Genomic DNA, 25,659 nt, shown 5'->3' on the forward strand with positions numbered 1-25,659 from the left:
CCTTGCCATACCCATAGTCTTGACTATGGCTTTAATGTCTTTATACAGAAGCTACATAAGAATTGTTTCTGTGGTATATATTTGACTTTCTTTTGTAGGGTAAAACTGTTACCCTGAAGCTGAAGAACGTGAACTTTGAAGTAAAAACAAGAGCTTCAACTGTGCCATCTTCTGTTTCTACTGAGGAGGAAATATATGCTGTTGCTAAAGATTTGTTAGGAACAGAAATTGATGCCGTTTCTCCTCATCCTTTACGGATAAGACTTATGGGTATGCTATTTCAAACTTTTTCATCTTTAGAGTTAGAAATTATCATGTATCAAAATAGTAGGCTCTACTCTGAAGTAAAATTGATCTAAATGGATTTATACTTTTTCCATTACCCTGGTAGTTTTTGCAAAGTGGAACAGTTCTGGAGTGCTAAATAATGACTCAGGATTGCTTGACTGACAAACTCTTTTCTACCACCTGTTATCCCTGGAACAATGTACACATCAGCATGAGAGCAGAAACTTAATGCATAGCAGTCTTTAATTCTGCTGCCTTAAAAGAGCTTCTAAATCTGCTTTGTATTACAGCAACAACTAGCTTCTGTCCATAACTGCTTTTAGAAACAAAAGCCTTAATTTAAAGTGTTTCTAATTTGAAGATGCTGTATTTTGACAGAAGTTACTGGATTTCTTGCAGAAGTAAATTGTGTGTTTGGATTCTAAGATCCACCTCCTTCAGGTGCTTATACATTTTTCTATGTGAACCATCCAGTGACATATAAAACTTATTTGTTCTGTTAAAATATACTGAAGGAAGAAATATTTTAATGGAGAAATTTCAGGCAGAACTATCTTTCAGACTTGATTTTACGTAACTGTATTATAGCCTCTCATTATACTGCAATCAGTTAATACTTCATGGGTACTGAAGTTAGTGATAGAGTTGGGCAAGTCTTCAGGTGTAATGATAAAGTTGTATGGATGTAATGATCTGCTTTTAGCATTTGCAGGTGGTATAGCTTCTGTTTAGAGTTAAGTGTACTTTTATTGAGTGGATATATACCTGAGAAAGGGGTTCATTAAGTACTAATATCAACATTTAATAAAATTGGTATTATAAATTATAACTTGTTTTTTGTCATTAGGTGTACGAGTATCAGGATTTCTGAGTGAAGAGGAGAAGAAATACCAACAAAAAAGTATTAAGAGTTTTCTAAAATCAGGAAAAGAAATCAGTTTTCTTAAACTTGAGCCAGGAAAATCCAACCAGGAACACTGCACAAAAAATTCAGAAGCAACTCCCAGGGCGAGTTTTTTTGATAAAAAGCGAGCTGCAAGGCAACAAAACAGTGAGAATCTTTTTCTAAATGAAACAGCAGATAAACAGCTCTTTCGTGATAAGAAATCAGCAAGTTTTGCAGGAGAAACGAACAAAGTCACAGCTGTACAGAATTCTACTCTGTGTAAAATCTTCACCTGCCCTGTTTGCTTTGAGGAGCAAAGAAGCAGTAATTTGGAAGAGCTTAACAGACACATTGATGAGTGCCTTGCTGGGAGTCTTGTTAAAGATACTGTGGAAATATCAGAGAATGAGAGTTCAAAAGAAAATACATTTAACTTTTTTCCGTGCGGTAAAAATGAAAATGATGTATGTCAGAAAAATAAAACAGATCAGTCAGCAGGTACATGCCAGTCAGCAAGTACATCTAGCAACTCTGCTAGCAATAGCGCAGAAAAATTCACTCAGATAATTGTTGATAAACCTCACAAACAAAGACAGCCTAACCAACTCAGTGATATGGCTAGAAACGTGTGTGTAAAACAATGTCATGTTCCCCAAAGAATTTCTCTAAAGAATGCAGACCATCTTGAAAAGACTGAGAATACGGGAGAAACTAGTTCATCCTGCTTCTTTGAAGTCAAAGAAGACAATGTTCTTGTTTGTCCAGTTTGTAATTTAGAACAGAAAACTGCTAGTCTTATCTCATTTAATAGACATGTGGATATCTGCTTAAACAAAGGCATTATCCAGGAGCTGACAGAAAAAAATGATTGTCCTACTAAGACTTATGATACAGAAAATTCAAACAGAGTTGGTGAGTATGCACATTAAGATTTATTTGATTGTTCGAATTGCTCATTTGCGTAATAAAAACAATTTGGTTATAATATACTTGGAACTTTTCAGGGCTTTGAGATAGCTTCCACACTATGTAAGAGTAAACCTTTTTAAAGGAAAATATCAAATCCCTTTCAATGACAAATTAGATTTATGAATGAGATGGTAATTACACAGTATATTCTCTTTTGTGGTGCAGGTGATGTAGGAATTACTCATTTCTGTCCAACCCCATGGTTGTCCCCCCCCCCCCCCCCCCCCCGCCCTGCTCAGAAAGGTGTTTGTAAGGTCACACTGAGATTTCTATCAGTGAAAATGTTTTTAACCTGGGTCATTTCTTTCAGTTGACAGAGAAGTTCCATTAAGTAATGTGTTGGCAAAAACGAGGAGGTTAGGAACTTGCAACCCCCTCCCCTTTTTTTTCTTTCTTTCACTCCGCCAATAAATGTATCACAGAATTATACTTTTAACGTGCCAAACCAGTAGCTTGTTTATTCAAGTAGCTTCTCTTTTTGGTGAAGAGTTAATTCTGGGGTTATGACGATGAAGAATCCTTGACAAGATTAGAGGCTGTGCACAGGTACTTCTGTAGCTGCTTAAAATACCTTGTTTCTTACCTAGCTTGTAATGAGATAAAATTAAAATGATAATGTGTTAAAATTACTAGAACACAGTTAAGACTTACAATATGAATCTTTTACAAAGAAAATTTTATAAGTGGTATTGTCATTAGCTGTGCAGACAGACTTTATTTTAAATGAATATATTTCTGTTAGTAAAGGTTCTTTTTTCTCCTAAAGGATAAACAATTTAAAAACATAGTTTTAATGTGTTTGTAAGTTTTTTTTTTTAATAGTTTTTAAGCCAGCTTGAAAATGAACTACACTTTGCTGAAATATTTATGAAAACTGCAATAGGGTTCAAATTAATCCCTTACAATTCTGTAACTAAGGGTTTTTGTTTTTTCTCTTTTAAATGTGTTACTATAAATGACAGTACTGAAACTGCAGATAGTAAAATGTTTCCTGCTTCTTGAGAGAGATTGAGTTCAGGTATGTCAGAAAAGGGGAGGAAAAGCTTTACCCAGAGCTATTCTTTTAAAAGTTTTGCTGGACGTGTATTTTCCATAGCATTCTTTCTGTATAAGTAATTCATTTTGGTTGTTCCCGATTATTCTTCAGGAAGTTTAAGTAGAGGACAACAGTGTACAAACCCATCACAAGGAACAAAAAGGTAAGAGTTTTCTGGAAACTGATCACACAACTTTTATTTTAAAATAATAAAACTATCAAGTTACTCAGTTTTGTAAAGTTATGAGAATGTGTTGTGAATGTTTCCCTCTTATATTTTTTTTTCTTTAGGTCTGGACTTGCAACTTCACAGTCAGTATCAAAAAAGGCCAAGTCAAGCAATTCCAAGCATACAATTGAAATGTTTTTTAAATGACTATGTAGCAATGTATTCTGTATGAAGAATTTCATGTTTTATGACTGCAAATTAACTTAGCATCAGTGGTAGGCTTGGGTCGGATGACTGTCTCTTTTAAGTTATTGTATGCCAGTATAAAATGAACATGATGTTTGAGGTAGAAGACAACTGAGGTCATTTAATTTTTTTGAGAATAATACAATTTTCTCAGTTGTTTCTGAGAAACAAAATTTACTAGCACTTAGTTTTTGTTTGTTTATATTGAAAATGTGAAACTACTTTGTTGGAGTTGCCAACAGTCTTGTGGGTTGCCTCCACTGTTCAACAGATGGAGCAAGGAGGTTGGAGCTGCCAGTGAGCCAGCTGGCAGGGCAACTGCCTGGGAAAGCAGGCATCGTTAGCCAGGGTGCCAGGTGAGGCATCGTTAGCCAGGGTGCCAGGCTGGGCTGACGCGAGGGTGCTCATCACACACCCGCACTAGCATCTCTGCCAGGACCAGTGCTGTGTTGCATGTGACAGACGTACTAATTCGGGCTTGTGCTTCCTCTGACAATTCAGCACCAAGCCAAACTGCAGTATTAGCTGTGTTATAGTAAAGAAGAGTTGCGTTTCCTGATTTCAGTTCTTAAGAACATTTGTTTCATGAATTGAGACAAAAACTGGTTAGTGTTACAGTTTCAAAGGAAAAGAGCAAGATTTCAGAGCCCAGGCAGGTTTCCACTGTAGTCCCTGGAAATTACTTGAATAAGAGGTGATGCACCAATCCTAGTATGCTCAGTCCTACCAGATACAAAATGATTTCACTGATGTAAAAAATGTAATAAACCTGTTGATGACAAAAGAATGATTCCACATTAGTCAGACATACGCTGTTTGATCCTTGGCCTTTTTGAAAGAGACAGAGCTTCAAGTTTCTTTGAAACTGTCAAGTCAGTACCTTTCAAAGGCAGGAAAGTCATTCTAACTAAAAAATCTTACAGTGCAATAATTGTATGAATGACATGCAAATATTCATGATGCTGAAATGAAACAACTTGCTTATTATTACTCATGTTTCTATTTGAAAAATGTTTTGTATTTTTTTAATAAACTGTATTTTATGAGTACGTGTGTGGGAGGGGGAGTTGTAAAGTGCAAATATTTAAAATACTGCGGTAAGATATTTTCCTCTCCACACCAGATTATTTAAATGTAGATATTTTATTATAATTAACTACTTTTTATCAAACAATTTATGATGCTAGCATACTTAAAATTATACAAACAATGACAAGCCCTTGATGAAATATAAGCTGCTTTTTAAATTGTATAATCTTTAAAGAAATGACGATGATAGAAGCATCTGTTTTGTTGCCAAACTGTATTGAGATTACTGTGTGGTGATTTTTTGGTTATTTTTCTGGGTTTTTGTGTGTGCATGTTGCAGGGGGAGGGGTTGTTTGGAGGAGAAAAAAAAATGTGTACGTGAGCTGTACTGGATGCTCTGGTTACGTCCAGGATCTACTGCTTCACTTCCAGATTTGCTGGAATGGTTTAAAAATTCACCATGTCTACCTCCCCATATCTGCTTATTTGCCAGAAGCCACTATGCCCACAGCTCGGTCATTTGAATTTGTGTCAGTGCTCCCTAATCTCCTTTGGACCAAATCAGCTGGGCTAGTTCAGACTGCTGTGTAAGCTAGCTAGGTTGACTTTGTTTAGAGCAGGTCAGTGAGCATTCAACATGTGCTGTTCTGCTGATGGAGCTGAGGGATGGAGACTTTTGGTTAGAGAGGCATAAAAGCAACTGGGGGAGCAATAGCTTAAGTTTCCACTGCTGTTTAGAAAGCGAACATCTGTCCCATAATTAGCCTACATCAGTCTGTATACTGCCTCGTAAGCCCATATTTGAGTTGCTAGACTGTTTCTCACTGTCACATGTTAAAACAAGATCTGATTCAATAAATGTGTAGAATTCGAATACTATCTTCAATATCCTTGTGTGTATTTCTTTAAAATTTTTATTTTTATTTGTGTATTACTTAGGGGAAAAAAAAACACTACTGTAAATTTTTGAACAATAAAATAAGTCTGTCTTAGCCTGGGAAGTTATTTTATCGTCTCTACAAGAGTGTCATATAGTTATCTTTGAGTATTGAAAATCAAAATTATGGAGTATCTTAGAGTTAATGTGGAAATAAAATTCATAAGCCAGAAATGTCTGTATTGGGATGTATACAAAATGTTAACACCTTTTAGAAAAATGATTTTGGATATTTACAGAAGATGTCTAGTGAAATTGTTTAAATGTTTTCCATGCAAAATATTTATTGCAACTTGAAACAGAAGCATTTTCTCTACTCAGCGTAAGTTGTTATACAGCACTTATTAGTGTTTTTATCTAAAGAAAGCCTTAAGTGGTTTCTAGTAATGTCGTAACTTTTCTGTCATGTTTTGTCTGGTTTGATTTTGTTTTGTTTCTTCAGCTCTTAGGGAGAAAACTGTGCAAGTGAATATTTTGTCTTGTATTTTTCTCAGTGCATATAGTATGTATATAATACCTGTGTGTTATATTGGTGATAACTGACCTTAACTTAAAATCTGCTTTCTTTTACATCCGGAAATTTCTTTATGGCTTGCCTGGGTCTAACTTATGGTATAGGTTATTCTGTGTGTGATGAGAGTTTTTATGTAGTGTCAGTATCTGTTGCTTACGGTGGCTGAATATGTACATCATCTTGAATTTCTCTTCTAGTTGTGTATGACGGAAAGAAGGATGACACTTCTGTGATCTTATATTCTTCTGTCCACCACTTTTTCAGAAGAGAAATGCAGACAACATGTGCATGGCCACAGAGCATTTATTTCTAAGGACTATGTGCTTGACATGACTAGGATAGTCATAGAGATGTCTCTCTCTGCTCAGTACAAGACTTGAGTCTCTTGTAAATCAGCAGGACATAAAAACTTACAGAATAGCGTTTTCCTGTTAAATCTGCTTACTGTCATCTATAATAATATCTTCATTTATTTTAGATTTGAAGTATCTTGTCTATAGAATGTCTTGCTGTGGTTGGATGCCAGTCACTTGTTTTGTGCAAGTCTGTTAGCTGTCTGACCTGAGAGTTTGATAAATTCTTTGTATCTGGAAAGGTTGGAGATCTGGAAAACATCCAGTTATTCACATTGGAAATATTGGTAAACTGTCGCTTATGCTGTTTAATTTGTAAAGCTCCTAAGGTTGATCTTTAAAGTGGCAGTAATCCTACAGGAAGGAACTTCAGCAAGACAGAGTTTGGGCTGTAATTGGTCTTTCAGTAGCTTAATTCTTGTTGGAATTATTACCCTGTTTAAAATAGCCTCCTCTGTCTCTTACGTTGTAGCATGCAGAGCCAAGCAAGAGATTGTATCAACACAGTCGTCAAGAGTCACATTGTCTGCAAGCCAGCCTGCAGGTTCCCTCGGTTTGTTGTCCAGCTGACGTTTTGTAGGCTCTCTTGCATATCTTTTCTTATTTCTATTGGTATACAGCGCAAGATTAGGCCTCTCCATGAGCGCTCTTGAGGCCAGCCACAGCAGCTAGTCTAGTTGTAACAACAGCAGATGGGAGTGGGGGGGTAACTGTAAGGTGCTACAGTTGCGCAGGCTAACAATTTACACACCACTTGACTCAGAATCCAATAGAGTTTAATACTTTTCATTAAAATCTAATGCTTGCTGCCACGATACTAGCTTCAGGTCTCACCTCCTTTTATAAGACTTAATTTTGGTTTGTTATTTCTTCTTAAAGCCATACTTTTTTTTCTCACTTTACATTTTTTTTTCTTCTTACTTCTCGATATTAACAAATACTCTGAATTCCTGATCGTCTTAGTTCCTGGGAGAGAGGGACCTATGAAGAAAAGTGAGGAAGATGTTCCAGTAACCCCTTACTCTGCCCTCTGGTATGGATGGTTTCTGCCTTGGCTTTTTCTGCAGATTGCTGGGACCTTTTGAAAGAGTCACTATTGTGGTGAGTTGTATAGAGAACGTGGTTAACTTAGCAATTTTGGAGTACATAAAACAGCTGTACTGAAAAAGTTAATTAAGAGAAAAGTGATAAGCTATGAAATGATAATACTGTATGATAGTGATTAGAACCTGAAACTGATAGACGGTGTTTCTAGACTACATGTACAACTATGTTCCTGGTTTCAAGGTTCATGCTGCAACTCTGGTTATGTTTGAGGCTGCAAATCTATCATGTCTTTGGTGTCAGTTGTGAGAAGTGAATCTAATAATGGTAAAATTGTTCTTTTTCTTTCACGTGGGGAAGGAGCACTAATACTGCAAACAGTGGGCCTGTATTACATGTTCAGTCCCCATAAAAAATAAAGCTCTTCCTCTTAAGATGATGTGCTGGGACATTTGACTCACAGGAAATGAGTAAAAGCAAAATCTTATGGCTAAATCAGTTGTTCTTGCCACACAGAGTTTATTTTCTTACTGATTTTTTTAGCTGAATAGAGTTCATCTAGTAGAGTACAGTTGATAAAAACTATCTTATGAAACCTAGGTGTATCACTTGAATACTGTACGTAACAGCCTGACAGTATCAAAAATATTGAAGGGAGGGAGAAAAGAACCATAAAATCCATTTATATACAATAAGCAGAGTTTGAACAAATAGTTTCATATCCAGATTTGTTTGATTCAGACTACTTAGTCTTTCAGATTAAAGTTACCATGGATATTTATAGTGTTAATAACTTTAGAAGCTAAGACAACTGTGTAATCTGAGGTAACCATAAAATAAAACAGCAATGCGGGTTTAAGTAGATGAAAGTAATAGTGGAGTTAGAATTTCAGGATAAGCCAAGAATTCTGATTAAATAGGTCTCAAGAAGATGTCATTTCACTAAAACTGAACCTTGGGGATGTATGTATCAATTTTCAATTGGACTTGGATGAAAGAGAGTATCCTCTACCTGAAAATTAACTGTCTTGTGATATTACTATTTATGTGCATGTTTCTGCCCTGAATAATTCATGCCAGAAGCACTTCAGTCACTAGCAAACCAATAGTGAGTCAGGCCTGCAAGGGGCACAGTCTCCCTCTCTGATCCAGTGAACACTGGTCTAATGTAGAGTACCTCCGAGAGGAATTTCTCCCCCAAAATGCCCTTCAGCCTACACAGAGCTCTGTGACTACCTTGCGATTAGTAATAGCACTCCCTGGCTCTTGGGGTCCATGCAAGCTGTAGTGCCCACTCTGTGAGTACCCACACCCCCCTGTGTATGTGCCCATATGTGTTTCCTTGTGGCATCGCTTTCGAAAGTGCTTCTCGTTTGTGTGATGATTGGGAAGTGCTGCAGAAATAAGTAGGACCGCCTCTTTGTCGATGCGGGTGTTTACATGTGCCGATTGCTATTTGCTTCCAAGGCGAACAGCTTAACGTACTCTGTATCATAGAATTGGTAAGGTTGGAAGGGACCCCGGGAAATCATCTAGTCCAGCCCTCAAAAGTTGGCCCATACAGGGATTGAGCCCATGACCTTGGCATTATTAGCACCACACTCTGACCAACTGAGCTAAAACTAACGCCAGGACTCTGCAATGGCGACATGTTGCCTAGCTAATGTCAGAAGCTCTGTGTATTTAGTCCTCCCTGGCTTGTGAAGCAAATACCTAGAACTACGACTCACCCTTCCCTCTTCAGGCCGTCCTGGCCAAGTGCTAGTGGAAGGCAGTGCTGCAGGCTGCAGGCGTGCTGGGGGAGCGCTGCCAGGCCCGCAGGCTGCCTGCCTCTGCTTGGCTCAGTTACAGCCCTACAACCGGTTTTTCAGCGCTGCAGGGAAAACACACCCCCGGCGAATGCCCAGCACCTCCCTCCGCACACCTGCAGGAGGCCCTTTCCCTCGGAGGAGAAAGAGGACGTGAAGAAGACTGCAATGAAGGGGCTGAGCGATCTGTTTGGCTTCAGGGAGGATGTGAGGCAGGCAGCCACAGCAGCCGGCCACGAGAGTCGTGAGTGAGCTGGACCAGGGCAGCACGGGGCACCAGGCGAGGCCTGTCTTTAAGTTAGCAGCTCAGAGCGTCCCTCCAGGAAGTGAATAGTTGGAAGCGCCAAAGGGCATTTTGTGCCTCCTGTGCTGGGCTGGAGATGAGGGGAGAGCAGATGGGTTTTAAAATCAGTAGTCGTTGAACTTTGTGATGGGAGTCAGCCTGGGAGCCCAGGAGTTTTCCTTTTGCCTTCACCCACCTGAGCAATCAGTCCCAGCAGGCAGCTCGGCTCCTGCCCCTCCGCAGGTCCCTGTGATGCCTGAGACCTCCACTGTGCTTTGGTGTCCCAGGGAAACAAGCAGGGAAGCAGGAATTGAGGTGGGCAGAGCTGGGTTTGCACCACTGCTGCCCTAGTCCACCATTTTCTTCTGGTCAAGCTGAGGCCCCAGCGGAGGAGCTGCAGGCCGTGCTCAGAGCCAACGGGCCAGGCAGGAGCGAGGTGGCACACAGACTGAAGTCAGTGTTGCCAGCACCATTGGGTCCACCTGAGTCTCTTTCTTGTCTCGAGCAAAGATCAAAATGAGTTGTGAACAAAAGGAAGAGAAACGTGAGCTGTTTTATATGTAGTAAAAAATAGCAACAAGTATATGAAGCATCTTTATTATTAAGACTCTTAAAGATCTGGGATCGGGAGTTGGGGTTTGGCATGTCCATCTTGCAAGAGTCTGGTCTTGCAAACTGTCTAGCACCCCACTTTAATTTCACTCCTGAAATTGTCCAGGGGTGTTCAAGTAGGTGACTAATCCTAGTGAGGTTAAATATGTGTGAACAGCCCAACTGATTCAGGCCCTTAAGTCTAAGGGGGAGGAGGGTGGAGAAAGAAGAAAAAAAAAGTGGAGGAAGTTCTAGTCTTGGGAAAGTCAGTGGCATGACTCAGTGACTGTGGACTCTAGATTTCATCGTGCCAATCAGTTTGTTCAAGAACAGTGTGTTACAGCGCGGGCTGCAAATAGTGCAGATGGGTTATTTGTGGGAACTGAATGGCAAGTGTTAACCCGTACTGTGACCATGTCCTGTGATCTCGATGTGATAACCAAGCGCTGTTGCCTGGGTCATGCTTCCTGTTTCCAGATTTGCGAAAAAGGCTGATGAGAGTGGAAAAGAAAACGTATGAATGAAATATCACTGTAATGTTCAATAGATAGTTTCCCCATTACTTTAAAGTGGAAAATGATTATTTTAGAGAGAGATTCTCATGACTTTAAGATATAAACACTTTAGTCTTTTTTTTCAGTAACAAGTATGAAAATAGAATTTTGAAAGAAAAAAGTTACCAAAAATGTTTACTATGATTTAATTTTTAGAAACTGGAGTGAAAACAACTTGGGATATAGTGTTGTCATTATTTTTGTATTTTCCCTCCTTAGAACTCTTCAGCCCATCCAAATTCCTGTTTTAGTCTTAGTTTTTTAAAGATACTGACAGATTTCATATTGTGGATACCACAAAAGGAAATTCAAGAGAGGAAAAAAAAAATCCTGTATGAACTTCTGTCTTTTGAATACTGAAATATCTGGTTCACATTTTGACTTCTGTGGAAGTTGTTATTTGTTGTATTACTGAAAGGAGGATGAAGGCCACTTACATACTTACAAATAACAGCTAAATATGAGAAGAGAAAAACTGAAGAGATTTCAAAGCTTGAGTTTCTGTTGAAGATAGTTAAACTGTTTAGTTCTCTGCATCTTTTTACTTCCTTGCTTTTCCAAAAGAGGAACAATATTGGAATGGCCAACACACTGTTAAATCCTGCTATGTATTGTTTGTGGACAGGACTGTCTACAGATGAAATCAGCTGGTAAAATATCTGTTTTTAATTAGCTCAAAAGGGAAAATTGAAAATGAAATAGTAATTACTTTGAAACCTGTAGATCAGTGAGCCAGAAATTTTGTATGAAGCCATGGAAAACAAAATAGAATTAACAGCCGCAAGTGGATTATGTGTTGCTGCTGCTACTCAAAAATAGAGTAATATTTCTTGCTAATAATGCAAGGAACACCAAGTTCAGGAAACTGCAGCTGTGGCAGAAAGCTTCCATAAATCTGTTGTCTGACAATTCTATACTTCTGTAAAATGCTTTTTCCATGCAGAAAATTACAGAAGTAGGAAAAGGTTGTGCAGAAAGTTAGCACAGCAGTGTGCCTGGAATGCTGCTGTTCTTCCTGAATTAAGAGGTGTTAAGAGAGAGATTAGAAAACATCATACCCTGAGCAAAAGGTTTTATTTTTATCTGTGTACTTATAGTTCATCACTTGTGAACAGGACAGAGAAGAGCGATCATTAATTCCTTTTCAGAACTGCAGCAAAATTGTCTTTTCCAGGGCAGATAAAGAAACATTGCTTTCTCTTGTTCCTTGAAGGCAATGTAAGTAATCCGTTGGGATTGTTCCTGAGTGTTGCAAGTATTTGTCTCTGCACCTTCATGTAAGGTGTATGTACAAGGGCTTGTCAGCAATCACTGGGAATGGATGTGGCCTAATTGTGACTTGACCCAATTACATCTGTTTAGTGCTCTACATTTTGTTTCTGTTTTTGCCACAGATTTTCTTTGAAAAAAATATCTTGTGACCATTGGCATACCTATGTTTGAGATAGTGGAGATCTCTGGCAGGTACTTCTTTATGGGTTCTAGACCATGAAAACTACAAGTGAGGTGTATATTCTGCAAAGATCGCTGCTCACGTGCTGATTTTGTTGTCAGTCATGCTCTTTGTCACAGATGTGAGTTTTATGGAACACTCCTGACATACAGTTTATTTGAAAACTTGCGAATAACACATTTTTAGAGATGGAGAATTTGAAGAAATGGATTTTTCCATATGCATAATAGTAACGTTGGTTAAAATTTTTGCATGATTCTGGACATATATTCTCTGGAAATATTGCTACCACTATGTTCAATTCTTACACTCTTCCCAAGGCATCTTCTGTTGGCCATGGTTGGAGGCAGGATATTCCTGCAAATGGACCTTTGGCCTGATCTGCTGAGACCATTCTTTGTAATAACATAGCATTGTTTTGGTGAAACTGGGTGACTTTTTCAACTGATAAAAAAAAATAAAATAAAAGCAGGATATTGCTTTTAATATTTGAAAACTAAGACAATAATCATAGTTATAGCGATATTACTATTTAAATATTTAGTGTATATGAGCATTTTTGTTTGCCACTGCTTATTTGCTTGGTCCCTGGCCCCTGTCCTGTAAAATGGGCTAAATAGTATGCTTCTGTTGTTTGAAGTGCGTGGAGGAAAGCCTGGAAATAACTTTGGAACTGTCCAGTTTAATTTTTAGCTTGTTTTGTGCAGAACAACTGTGATTATTCCCACTGAGATCATAATCATGAGTAATGTGTAAGATGCAATTAAGTGAATGCCATGCTGATTTTCTTTAGTGTGCTCTGCAGTCATACTGCCTCAAGCTGTATTTTCATTAGCTGTTAATAAACATAGACAGAATGCAGGAGGACAGACTCACATGAAATCTCTCTAAGGAACAAATTGTTGCTGCAGTTTCTAGTTCAATAGATAGTGCTGTCCTCTTTGTTGATAACCTTGGATAAATGCGTTCTTAGCTATCCTCTCTAGTGTCTTTCAGTCTGAAAGCTAAGCAATTAACTTTTTTGACTGTGATATGTTAGTAAATTAAGAGTAGCTGATAACATTTCTTGCAACTAATATCCTAATTTCATTTAAGTATTAAATGATAAGGTAGAACATGCTGATAGAGAAATACTCTGACTTCCATGTTAGCTAATCCAGTTCAAGTACTATTTTTTTCCCCCTGTAATCCTCCTGCTGATTAAGTTGGGTCATACCGTTTGGTTACTGGTGTACACTGTTACATATTTTGGTGATGTATTCTGTTGTAAAACAGAGCAACTTTTTCCAAGGATATGAAATGAATTCTGTAGTTTGTACTGTTGGCTGTTTCATTTATAAAATGCATTGAGATCTGTTCTGATAGCAGGAACTTTGTAAATGAATTCTCATTACCGTGGACAGTAATGATACTTTGTGCTGCAAGGAATCTGTTTGCACTTAAAATTTGAAACTAGAAACATCAGCCAGATGTCTCTAGGGGAGAAAATACAATCCTGGAACAATCTATGATGAAAAGCAAATGATTCATATGAAATACTAGATCAGGACAAATAACAGAAGGTAAGAACAGTATCATCGCTTAAGTTTGCTATGGCTATTTCTTTAGTAATATAATTTCTTTGTCATGTTTTCACAGTATTGCCAGATGAGAGAGAATTTCAGTATGCTGCTAAAATGAACAATTTGGAAACGATGGAAAAAATATTTAAAAAGAATGTTAACATAAATGCTGTAGATACTGTGAGTATGAAGTATATGACAAATCAGTGGTCTGAAATGTGAGTCATGTTGGTTTGTTTAGTGGGATCCTGGTGTAACTAGTGCAGTCAGCTGCAAGGTGATCAGAGAATCATAGAATCAGTAAGGTTGGAAGGGGCCTCTGGAGATCATCTAGTCCAACCTCCCTGCTCAGCAGGGTCACCTAGAGCATATTAGACAGGGTTGCATCCAGGCAGGCCTTGAAGAGTTCCAGAGAAGGAGACTCCACCACCTCTCTGGGCAACCTGTGCCAGTGCTCTGTCACTCTCACAGGGAAGAAATTCCATGTCTCTCTTGTGCTGGGGAGCCCAGAACTGGACACAGTACTCGAGATGTGGCCTCCCCAGGGCTGTGCAGAGGGGGAAGATCACCTCCCTCGACCTGCTGGCAACACTCTTCCTAATGCACCCCAGGACACGATTCGCCTTCTTGGCCACAAGGGCACATTGCTGGCTCATGGTCAGCTTGTCATCCACCAGCACTCCCAGGTCCTTCTCTGCAGAGCTGCTCTCCAGCAGGTCAGCCCCCAGCTTGTACTGGTGCCCAGGGTTATTTTTCCCTAGCTGCAGGACTCTGCACTTGCCCTTGTGGAACCTCAGGAGGTTCCTCTCCGCTCAGCTGGCCAGGTCTCTCTGAATGGCAGTACAGCCCTCAGGTGTCTCAGCCACTCCTCCCAGCTTGGTATCATCAGCAAACCTGCTGAGGAGGCACTCTGTCCCCTCCTCCAGGTTGTTGATGAAGAAGTTGAACAGGATGGGACCCAGTACTGAGCCCTGGGAGATGCCACTAGCCACAGGCCTCCAACTAGACTCCACCCCACTGATGACAACCCTCTGAGCTCTGCCTTTTAGCCAGTTCTCAATCCACCTCACTGTCCACTCGTCTAACCCACACTTCCTGAGCTTCTCTAGGAGGGTGTTATGGGAGCCAGCATCAAAAGCCTTGCTGAAGTCAAGGTAGACAACGTCCACTGCTGTGCCCTCATCTACGCAGCCAGTCATTCCATCGTAGAAGGCTATCAGGTTGGTTAAGCAGGATTTCCCCTTGGTGAATCCATGCTGGCTACTCCTGATTACCTTCTTTTCCTCCCTGTGTCTGGAGATGACATCCAGGATGAACTGTTCCATCCCCTTTCCAGGGATGGAGGTGAGGCTGACCGGCCTCACCTGAGTAGTTGCCTGAGTCCTCCTTGCCCTTTTTGAAGACTGGAGTGACATTGGCTTTCTTCCAGTCCTCAGGCACCTCTCCAGTTCTCCATGACTTTTCCAAGATGATGGAGCGCAGCCTGGCAACAACATCTGCCAGCTCCTTCAGTACCTGTGGGCGCATCCCATCCGGGCCCATGGATTTGTGGATGTCTAGCCTGCCAAGAAGGTCTCTAATCCTATCCTCCTCAACCAAAGGAAAGTCTTCCCTTCTCCAGACTTTCTCCCTCACATCCAGGCTACAGGATTCCTGAGGGCTGCCCTTAGCAGTGAAGACTGAAGCAAAGAAGGCATTCAGTAATTCTGCCTTCTCTGTATCCCTTGTCACCAGGGCCCCTGCCCCATTCAGTAGCGGGCCCACATTTTCCTGAGTCCTCCTCTTGCTGCTGATGTATTTGAAGAAGCCATTCCTGTTGTGTTTGACATCCCTTGCCAGACTCAATTCCAGCTGGGCCTTAGCCTTCCTTGCAGCATCTCTACATACTCTGACTGCGTTCCTATAATTCTCCCAAGTAGCCTGTCCCCTCTTCCACAGTCTGTGTATTTTCTTCTTCCGTCTGAATTTGGCCAGGAGCTCCTTGCTCACCCATGCAGGTCTTCTGCACCTTTTGCTGCACTTACTCATAGGGATGCACCACTCTTGAGCTTGGAGGATATGATGTTTGAATACTAGCCAACTCTCCTGGACCCCCCCCTTCCTTGTAGGGCCTTAACCCATAAGACTCCACCAATTAAATCTCTGAAGAGCCCGAAGTCCGCTCTCCTGAAGTCCAGGGTTGCAGTCCTGCTTTTGTTGCCCTCTTTCCTGCAGGATCCTGAACCCTACCATCTCATGGTCACTGCAGCCAAGGCTGCCCCCAACCTTCACATCACTAACCAGTCCCTCTCTGTTGGTAAGGACAAGGTCCAGCAGGACACCCTTCCTTGTAGGCTCCTCCACCATTTGTGAGAAGAAGTTATCATCAGTGCATTGCAGGAGCCTCCTGGACTGTTTGTGCTTTGCTGTGTAGTCCTTCCAGCAGATGTCAGAGTGGCTGAAGTGCCCCATGAGAACCAGGGCCTGTGATCGTGAGGCTACCTCCAGCTGTCTATAGAAGGCCTCATCAACTTTCTCTTCCTGGTCAGGTGGCCTGTAGTAGACACCCACAACAGTGTCCCCTGTGTTGGTCTGCCCTTTGATCTTTACGCATAAGCTCTTGACTGCCTCCTCCACCCCTAGGCAGAGCTCAATGCATTCCAGTTGTGCTCTCGCATAAAGAGCAGCTTCACCACCTCACCTTCCTGGCCTGTCTCTCCTAAAAAGCACATAGCCATCCATGACAGTATTCCAGTCATGTGAGCTATCCCACCAAGTCTCTGTGATTGCAATGAGATCATGGCCCTGCGATCCCACACAGATCTCCAGCTCCTCCTGTTTCCCATGCTGTATGCACTGGTGTACAGGCATTTCAGAGAGGCAGTCATGCCTGCAGGTTTCCCAGGAAGGGTGTACGGGGGTCCCCCATAGCCATGTCCCAAATGCACATCCCCAGCTGCATGCACCCGTTGGAGTCCCCCCAACCCAACTTGTGTTTTGTTGTCTACCTTGTCTGTATGACATCCGCCACACAACTAGTTTAAAGCCCTCTTTACTAGGCTGGCCAACCTGTTTGCAAAGAGAAATGTGCCCCGCTTGGTGAGGTGAATCCTATCTCTCCCCATCGGTTGTTGGTCTTCAAACCATGTTCCATGGCCATAGAATCCAAAACCCTGTTGCCAACACCAGCGGCATAACCAGTTGTTGATTTGGAAAATCTTCCTACTCCTCCTCCTATGCCTCCCCCTAATCGGCAGGACTGATGAGACCACCGGGGCTCCCAGACCACTGACCACTGTGCCCAAGGCCTTGAAGTCTTCTTTGATTATGTCTAGTTTGTTCTCTGTATTGTTAGCACCCACATGAAAGAGCAGCATGATGAGGCTAAGAATCCTCTTCTAGAATCTGGGTAAGCAGTATTTCACATGTCTAGTTAGACTTTGTAGGATTTCATGCAGCAAAGCTCATGGGCCTTTGAATTTGCCAGTAGTTTGCGCATAAAACTGGGAACTGAGGACTTCTGAATTGTGGTCCTTGCTCTAATGTTGCCTCTGTGCTCTTGGGTGATTAATTTCTTTGTCCCAAGTTCCCCATTTTTTAGAATGGGAAGACTTAATCTCACAGATACTTAAAGAATGAATTTATGCTGCTAAAATTAGAGATTTAAAATGCCAGTGAAATTATATCGTTCAATGTGTGCAGAAACATAGGCACGTTCTACCATGTCTTTTTGTCTTCAGGTTGAGATCAGCGTTCAGAGTTGCCATAAATAGATAAGGAGAAATGAAGAACAGTTTGCTCTCAATGGCTATGTATAAATCATCTAAGCATGAACATCCTAATGTTACTTAACCGTGGCTTCTGAAAAAAACTTACTTGTCATGCTCACGTGCATTTTTCACCACTGGGAGTTGATGAGAATGTACAATTAGTGGGTTTTTTTCTGATTTGTTTTGGTTTTTTTGGTTAACAAACAAACTAAGGAAAATAAGAACTCTTATGAGTAAAGTTACAAAGAACAGAAATAGTGTTTCCAGTAACTACAAATTACGATAAATAATACATAGAAAGTAACAGTAGAACACACTTACTTAAATACAGTTCTTGCCACCTTATTCCTTTCCAGAATACAGGAAATTAAACCAAATACTCTTACAGAGCAGTAATTTGAATTTTTGCTCCCTCATCCTTAAATCAAATCTATCCTGTGGGAGACTTAGCAGTGTAGCTACTTGGGTGTCGTGTGTTGATTGTTCATAGTCGAGACTGTACTGGCAAAACTGTTCTTTTGTTCGTGTTGATTATTCCAGCCACTCTATTTCCAAGCAAAATAAGCTAGGCTGCCAAAAGGTGAATTTGTTGATATAACTGCTTCTGTGCTAAGAGGCTTTCTGGCATAAGTTTGACAGTCATAAATCCTACCTTTTTATGCTTCTAACTCGTATAGCTGTGAATTTAGCTTAACACATGAGTAAGTCTTCATGGAAGTCAAGAAAACTAATCTAAACTCACTTTTAAAGTTAATTGGTTAGATCACGTTATATCTCTGTATGTGAACTTTCTCTGAATCATGTTAAACCCAATTATGGTTATTTTAATTGTAAATGAAGCTGCCTCCACTAAGGCTTAATTCGGTTTAACCAGTCTATTTTAAATTCATGCTTTTAGTTACCAAATGAAAAATTAATCAAGTGTTTCTGATAAGCCTTGAGCCTATTCACAAGTGTGAAATTACTGACTAAAAATATTAAAAATATATAAAAAATTACTGACTATATTAAATATATAAAAAAAATATTTATTTCATTTACTTAAATAATGGGTCAGTTTGGAAAGGTGACTAGTACTGAGTGAAGGAGAAGTCTCATCGTGCGTTGAAGAGAGAGTCAAAAGCGAGTAGGATACCGAAATGAAAACTAATTGCAGAAATCAATTTTTTTTCAAATCAAACCATATAATAAAGTAATAAATTTGAATGCTTCTTGTATTACATGCATCTTTTCTAGGCAGTGTATGAGTACTTTATCCTCTTTTGACACTTCAGTGAATTTCAGTGAAAGGATTATAATGCTACATAGAGTGACTAAACCATTCTGGTTCTACTATAAATCTTTAAGATCAATATCTAAATTCTATCTAAGCAAACAGAAATACAGATAAAGACTTTTCTCTGACTGTTGCTAGAGAAATATACAAATGTGTATTTGTTAATAAGGAGAGAATTCAGTTTGCATTTCATTGTGAAGATGATCAGAATTTCTGATCATCTACATAATGAAAAAAGCTCTGTTATGGATTTGACAACCAAAGCTTTGCTTATTGCAGTTGAAGCGTACTGCCCTTCATTTTGCTGTTGCAAGAAATCACGTATCTGCAGTGGATTTTCTTCTCCATCACAAAGCTAGACTTGACATCGCAGATCAGGTAAGCAAAGCTGTTTTTTTATAAAATAATTTTACATATTTTGATTCATACATTATAGGAACTTAGGGAAAAATAAAGGTAGATACTTTACTTGTGCTTCTTATTTTACAAAGTTTTATGCTTTGTAAATGCTCCATTTTTTTTCAAGGCCGCATACATTTATATGAAAGAACTGTTGGTATGAAAAGCATGGCCCAGACCGTTGGCTACGTTGAATACTTTGTTGGAGAACAAAGATGGTTGAAACCACTTGTACAAATAAGCTGTCTGTGTGGTAGCCGTGTATTGATCTATAGCCACATCTGTATAAAAGCAATCTTATTAGATCCAGAGATCACTAGGAGCTCAGAAGGTGACTGCTGGCGTTCCCTTCTTCTATTTTTATGTGAGCAGCCTAATGCAAAACTGTCAGCTACTTTGCAGCCTCCAAGGTGTTAAGGGTTGAGCAGTCTATGGCTGGTGACACGCATGGTGATGCATAGTGCAGGATTTGATTCAGATGTTAAAGCCAAATTTGTGGTGTTATTAATAACAGGCCATTCAAATTTTACAAGTTTTAAAAGTAAGTGTATGGACCTTTTTTCCAGATAAGCTATTTGTTTCTTTTTTTATATATTTCTACCAGAGCAATGAAAATAGATTCCTCCTCCTCCATCCCATGTTTATTCCTCTCTTTACCGTTGTATGCTGCAGTGTTTAATTTATAAGTAAGGCAAAATCTAGGTTGGGGAGGGGGCGGGTGGGTGGGAGGGGAAGAAGCTTCCTAGTTTGCTTTCACTTTCTGTTTGATTGAAAAGAAGATGAAAGAGCCCTGTTCATCCCAGTTACCAGCAGTCTCTAGCTTGAGTACTTGCCTGTAGTACAGGAAACCCACGTCCTGTTTAGCTTAGCTTGATTTGCTCTGAAACATTGTGCTGAGTTTCCCTTCTTGTGAATATCTTGCATGCAGAAGGAAGGTGCTGAAAGGCATTTCTTTGAAGAAATATAACTTTCCTTTGGATTCTATCAGCTCCTAAGCAAATCTTGTACTGTTGTAATCAACAGTTTGATAGCTCTTTAACTAGGTAAGAGTAGAAGGCTCACCTCCCTCAAACTGCTAGCTACACTCTTCCTCATGCAGCCCAAGATACTGTTGGTCTTTTTTGCAGCAAGGGTATGTGGCTGGTCCATGTTTAACTTGTCCACTAGGACTTCCAGGTCCTTTTCTGCCAAGCTGCTCTCTAGCTAGTTGGCACCAAGTCTATCCTGGTGCCTATGGTAATTCGTCCACAGATGCTGGACTCCACACTTCCGTTTGTTGAACTTCATGACGTTCCTGTCAGCCCATTTCTCTGATCTGCCAAGGTCCCGTTGAATGGTGCCACAGCCATCTGGTCTGTCAAGCACTCCTCCCAATTTTGTATTACCTGCAGACTTACTGAGGGTCTATCAGTCTTGCCATCCGTGTCATTGGGTACACGCCAGTGTACCTGGGGTACACTGCTAGTGGCTAGCCTCTATCTGGACTGCATGCCACTGATCACAACCCTTTTGAACACAGCAGTTCGCCTAGTTTTCAGTCCATCTCACTGACTTTATCTAACCTGTGCTTTATCAGTTTGTGTGAGAGGATGTTGTAGGAGGCAGTGTCAAAACCTTTACGAAAGTTGGGATAAACAACATTCACTGTTCTTTTCTCATCCACTGAGCCAGTCGTCTCTTTGTAGAAGGCTATCAGATCTAATTAATTTTTTTGTTATTGGTCGCTATTTTGGCTTAATGTGGTGTTACTAATGCAGCTATATATGGGAAGGTGACCTGACATCCCAAGACTCCCTTCTGAACCTTCATGCATTCCATTTCATTACATTTCACCTACATTATATGCTTTTCTGGGCAAAATTTTCTGACTTTAGATTTAACTCCTGTACCTAATTCTAGTTAAACACAAGTGGTTTCTTATGTTATACACAGACAGCTTGCAAACTGGAGCAGCAATATAAGCCGTTTTGTGCTCGCGTGATATCTTTGTCCTTGAACAATTTTCATCGCACTTGTGGCTCTCATCAGTGGCTTTAGCTCGTTCGGAGGCCTGGTGTTCCAGTAGGACCTCTTGTTTACGATAGGAAACGTCTTTTTATTCTAGCCTGTTGGGGGTTGTTTGTTTATTTATGAAAATGTGACTTAGAGAAAACTTTCTGCTAGTACTGGGAAAATAGTGCTCCTGTTTTCCAGGCAGTTTAGCATTTCTACCATGTACCAACTAGTTCTAGATTATAGCTGTGATCCAAGTAGCTACAGAACTACTGAACGTACGTTTTAAGAGCTTTACTCTGTCAATGCTTTGTTATATGTTGAATTATGGGCATATTAATATTTCTGCTGCAATTGGGCACATGCGATTGCGAGTTGAAGATGTGAATAAAAGACGATCATAAGATTTGTCTTTTCTTTTTTTAATGATACTGCCTTTAAATATTATGGTCTGAAGTTTAAAGTCTTTTTAAAATTACCCTTTTAAAAATCAACGTTTAATTTTGCTCTTCTGTTTAGTTTGAAAGCTTTTTTCAGGACAAGTTTGTAAGCCACAGTAAGAAATTTTCTCTCTAGAAATCTTTATCTTAGAATGGGATTAATCTCTCTCTGGAGAAGCCCTTTTGTTAAGAAGAGAAAGAGCTGGAACACTTAGCTAAGTATTGATTCATGATATTTAAGTGAGAAGAGTATCAATCACAGTGCCAGGTGATTGACATTCTAACTGACATTCTTGTGCCTGCAGAGCAGAACCCGTTCATGCACTGAATTATTAAAAAATACTCTTTTTAAAAAAGAATAAATATATATTTTGATGGTAATTTCTGCCTTTTTCATTTTATTTGAAGCATGGCCTGACAGTGATTCATCTTGCAGCTTGGTCTGGAAATCTGGATATAATGCGAAAATTAGTTAAAGCAGGTGCTGATCAAAAGGCTAAGAATGAGGTTTGTTGATGATAATTTTTAATCAACTCTGAACATGTTTATTATGAAAAGATTGAACTTGTCTTTACAGAGTTGCTTTTTTCTTTTTTCTTTTTTTTTTAAGGAAGGGATGAATGTACTGCATTTTGCAGCTCAGAACAACAGTGTTAAAATAGTCGATTATTTTCTCAGAGATCTTCACCTGAATGACTTGAACAAGCCTGATGGGGTACAGTATGTTACTTTCTGTTTATTTCTTTGATGTCATCTAATGAGGATGTGGGTCTACATGTAGCTATCTTACATAGTGAAAAGTGGAGGTGCATCAGTTCTGCAGTCGTGTGAGAACCTTGTCCTCAATGGGTTTTCCGTGCTTGTATTTCTGTACCTCACTATGTGGTGATCTCTCTTTGAAGGCTTGTCTAGCCAAGTAGGATATTTTACCTTTACAGAGGGAAAAACATAGGGTCTACCCCCAAAATAGCAAACCTCCCCATCCTCTTTTGGAGCATTGTATTGTATTAACCTGATGCTACAAAATTCTGAATGCTTTCTCCATATGACAAGGCCAATAAAGCTGAGTGAATTTCACAGAACTTCATGTTTCAGACTTTGTGTTTCAGAATCTTACCTATGATGAGATCATTTCATCATTATCTATCAGTGCATTTCTTGCACTTTTTTCTTAGACATGTAATATAAGGCCACTATCAGGTAGCCTTTGGTTAGATGTCTGACCAGTGATACCATTTTATGTCAAGAGAAATTTCTTAGGTTGAATTGTAAGCAGGTGGAAGAGTTTTTGTTGGTGTTAACCAAGAGAAAACAAATGTAGAACACTAAATTCAGGTCTCCTGCATGAAACTTCTTGGATATACAGGTTGTGGACTATGTTTGCAGAATTCTTCTCAAATGTTTATGCCATGGAAATAAATCTTTGAGCTGCTTTGGGGCCAGTTTCTGAGCATCTCAAGTCTTTTAATGAAACAGTTCGTATGATGAATAGTTCTATACTAAAAATGATTAAGAACTCAATGTTTGGAGCACATACTCTGCTTCATTTGTTACCTTTCCTGGTCAGTTTTCAAATATTTTCTTCAAGATGTGTAAGATGAATATTCTGCTTTTTACCCTAAAAAAAATTTTGCCTTTTTTTATTCTTATGCTTCTTGTATATGTCTACGTTTTTGTTGATAAACTTAGTCATATGATATATAAATAGTTATGCAGAGTATACATGCCTATATATATGCGATATATCTAGTAAGTAGAAGCAGAATATTTTTATTTTCAATAATATTGTATTCTTTGCATGATTGTTTTCTAGAAAGGTAAAAAGCCATTTCTTCTGGCATCTGAAAAAGGCCATGCTGACATGATGAACTGTTTGATTACTCTAAAGCTGTTTACATCTGAAAAAGATAAGGTAAAGTTTTATTTTCAGTAGAAGTACAAATGAAAATGTGCTTATAAGATTATTTTGTTTCAATGTAGTTACTGCATAACCAAGGAATAGGAATAAGGTGTGCAAATGTCATAGTGCTGGATGTGCTATATATTGGATATGGTATATGTTGGATGGACCAACAGTGACACAAAGATAATGATTTTTCAATAATTAATGGAGGACAGTGGAATTTCTAGTCTTACTGTCAGGAATCTTTTCCATATGTATTAATAATTCATGTAAAGAAAGACAAATGTAGGCTGTCCATTGGAAGAAGGGGACAGTCTAGTGAGTAAGGTGCTAGCTCCAGAACTGGTAGACCCAAGTCCAGCCTTCAGCTCAGCTCAGCTGTGTCCGTATGTCACTGCTATGACCTGCATGACAAGTTTTTCAAAAGGTTTTTAAATACTTCAAGACAGAAATAAACCCTTAAGGGATTTTTCAGAAGTACCTGAACACTTAAATCTGATTGAATTTTAAGGTGTCTAAATACCTTTTGGACTAGATGATCTCCAGAAGTCCCTTCCAACCTCAACCAACCATTCAAAATCTGTGCTTACTCCTTGCTTCACTATTTGTGGAGTGAGGATGTCAGTGTTTCTCTACATCCTAGGCATTGCAAGGATAAATGCGTTAAAAACTGTGAAATGGGGGAGGTATTTGTTATTAGAGAACCATGTGTTCTCTAATCCAGTAAGTTACACTAGAAAAGAAATGAAACTTTTGTATTCCAGTGTTACTTTAAAAACTACAATACAGCGTGAAGCTCTCCCATGCTAAGCACTTTATCAGCAGAGGTTAAAAGAGCATATTGTCCCAGAAAGATAACCAGCTGAATAGATAAAGCAGCAATGATGGGAGAGTGCTGCAATCCTAGAAGCAGAATAAGTAGGTTAGAACACAGGACAGGAACTCATCTCTTGGGTCACTATAAGCAATCACACTGCACATGTACATCACTGAACAAATGCACCTTTTTGTAAAAAAAGAACCTTTCTCCCTCACTGGTTAGATTGGAATTCCCCTGAGGGTTATCCTTCTCCCAGTTTTCAGCTTCAGTTTGTTTCTAGCCAGTTTTCTATTTATTTTTGTACCACGATCGTCTTCTAGCTCAAAAGCTGCTGCTCTCTTTCTAATGCTTATCTAGATTGCTCTTTGTTTTTATTTGCTTGTTTGTGTGCTGGGTTTTTTTTTTCCACCAGCAAGGAATTGTGCTGCCGTTGGCGAGGACTGAAGATTGCAGTGGTATCAAAGGCCTAGATTTTGGCCCTAAATTATTAAATCACTGCTACTTTGGGGGCGGGGGGAGGAGGCTTGGCCAAATCCGCGTCCTTGTAGGATCCAGTGCCCAAAGTTAACAATTTTCTTCTGAACCATTCTTTAAGAGTTAGAATTTCAGGCCTTTCCACTGGTAATACTCTGAGGTTTTCATAATTTATGAAAAAACTGTGAAGTCCTCAGTTCTCTCTTTCAGCAGGCCATCAAAGTTATGTCTGTGTATGTACATGTGAAAAAGCTCCTTTTGAATTACCAAAAAGTCTGAATGTTGGAACATTCTGTGGAACTGCCCCTTTCTCCTTGTATGCAAGAGTGTGACCTGGAAAGACCAAAGGTTTTATATTTAAATACATGTCAGTGCAGGCTATTGTTTTTACTTAACGTTTCTACTTTAACCTGGGTTTTAAAACATCTTCTTTGTCATTTGAATTCCAAGGAAGGAAACACAGCATTGCATCTAGCAGCTAAAAATGGACACAGCGAAGTTGTAGAAATTCTGCTCAAACAGTGGGAAGAAATAAATGACCTCAATCAGGTGAGGACACAGGAATAGGGGAAAAAAATCTAATAATAATAATAATAAAAGTTGCACTGACTAGACTTCATTACTTCTGCTGCTTTCCATTGTTGGTGTCCTATTTCTTTGTCCCTCCTTCAATAGATTCGGCTGTGCTAACTCCTTCAATGTCTCTTACTCTGTCCTCTATTCCATGCGCAGTGGCCTCCTCTACATCTTACATACCCTAACTACCGTGGTAGAACAAAAGGTGGAACAAATGTGGCTGGTTGTAATCTAAGCAGGTGTTACTTCTGTGACATATAGAGATTATGTTCTAGCATATGTCCAAGGGTGGTGACTGTACAACCTCT

General features: G+C 39.5%; 2 protein-coding genes across 4 annotated transcripts in view; both read left to right on the forward strand.

Annotated features, from left to right (window-relative positions):
• The window catches only part of POLK (DNA polymerase kappa), a 35,934-nt gene extending 30,432 nt beyond the window's left edge, over positions 1-5,502 (forward strand). For all 3 annotated transcript variants that reach the window (XM_062599835.1, XM_062599836.1, XM_062599837.1), the window contains 4 exons: positions 99-270; positions 1,136-2,086; positions 3,291-3,342; positions 3,471-5,502. In XM_062599835.1, coding sequence (XP_062455819.1) covers positions 99-270; positions 1,136-2,086; positions 3,291-3,342; positions 3,471-3,555 — 1,260 coding nt within the window. In that variant the 3' untranslated portion in view covers positions 3,556-5,502. The remainder of the gene's footprint in view (positions 1-98; positions 271-1,135; positions 2,087-3,290; positions 3,343-3,470) is intronic.
• A 3,945-nt stretch (positions 5,503-9,447) lies between these two features.
• ANKDD1B (ankyrin repeat and death domain containing 1B) overlaps positions 9,448-25,659 on the forward strand; it is a 31,410-nt gene continuing 15,198 nt past the window's right edge. Inside the window, exons 1-7 of the mRNA XM_062600497.1 lie at positions 9,448-9,523; positions 13,799-13,902; positions 19,027-19,125; positions 21,987-22,085; positions 22,189-22,293; positions 23,392-23,490; positions 25,226-25,324. Coding sequence (XP_062456481.1) covers positions 9,448-9,523; positions 13,799-13,902; positions 19,027-19,125; positions 21,987-22,085; positions 22,189-22,293; positions 23,392-23,490; positions 25,226-25,324 — 681 coding nt within the window. The remainder of the gene's footprint in view (positions 9,524-13,798; positions 13,903-19,026; positions 19,126-21,986; positions 22,086-22,188; positions 22,294-23,391; positions 23,491-25,225; positions 25,325-25,659) is intronic.

This window comes from Rhea pennata, chromosome Z (assembly GCF_028389875.1).
Source record: "Rhea pennata isolate bPtePen1 chromosome Z, bPtePen1.pri, whole genome shotgun sequence".
Classification (NCBI taxonomy): Eukaryota; Metazoa; Chordata; class Aves; order Rheiformes; family Rheidae; genus Rhea; species Rhea pennata.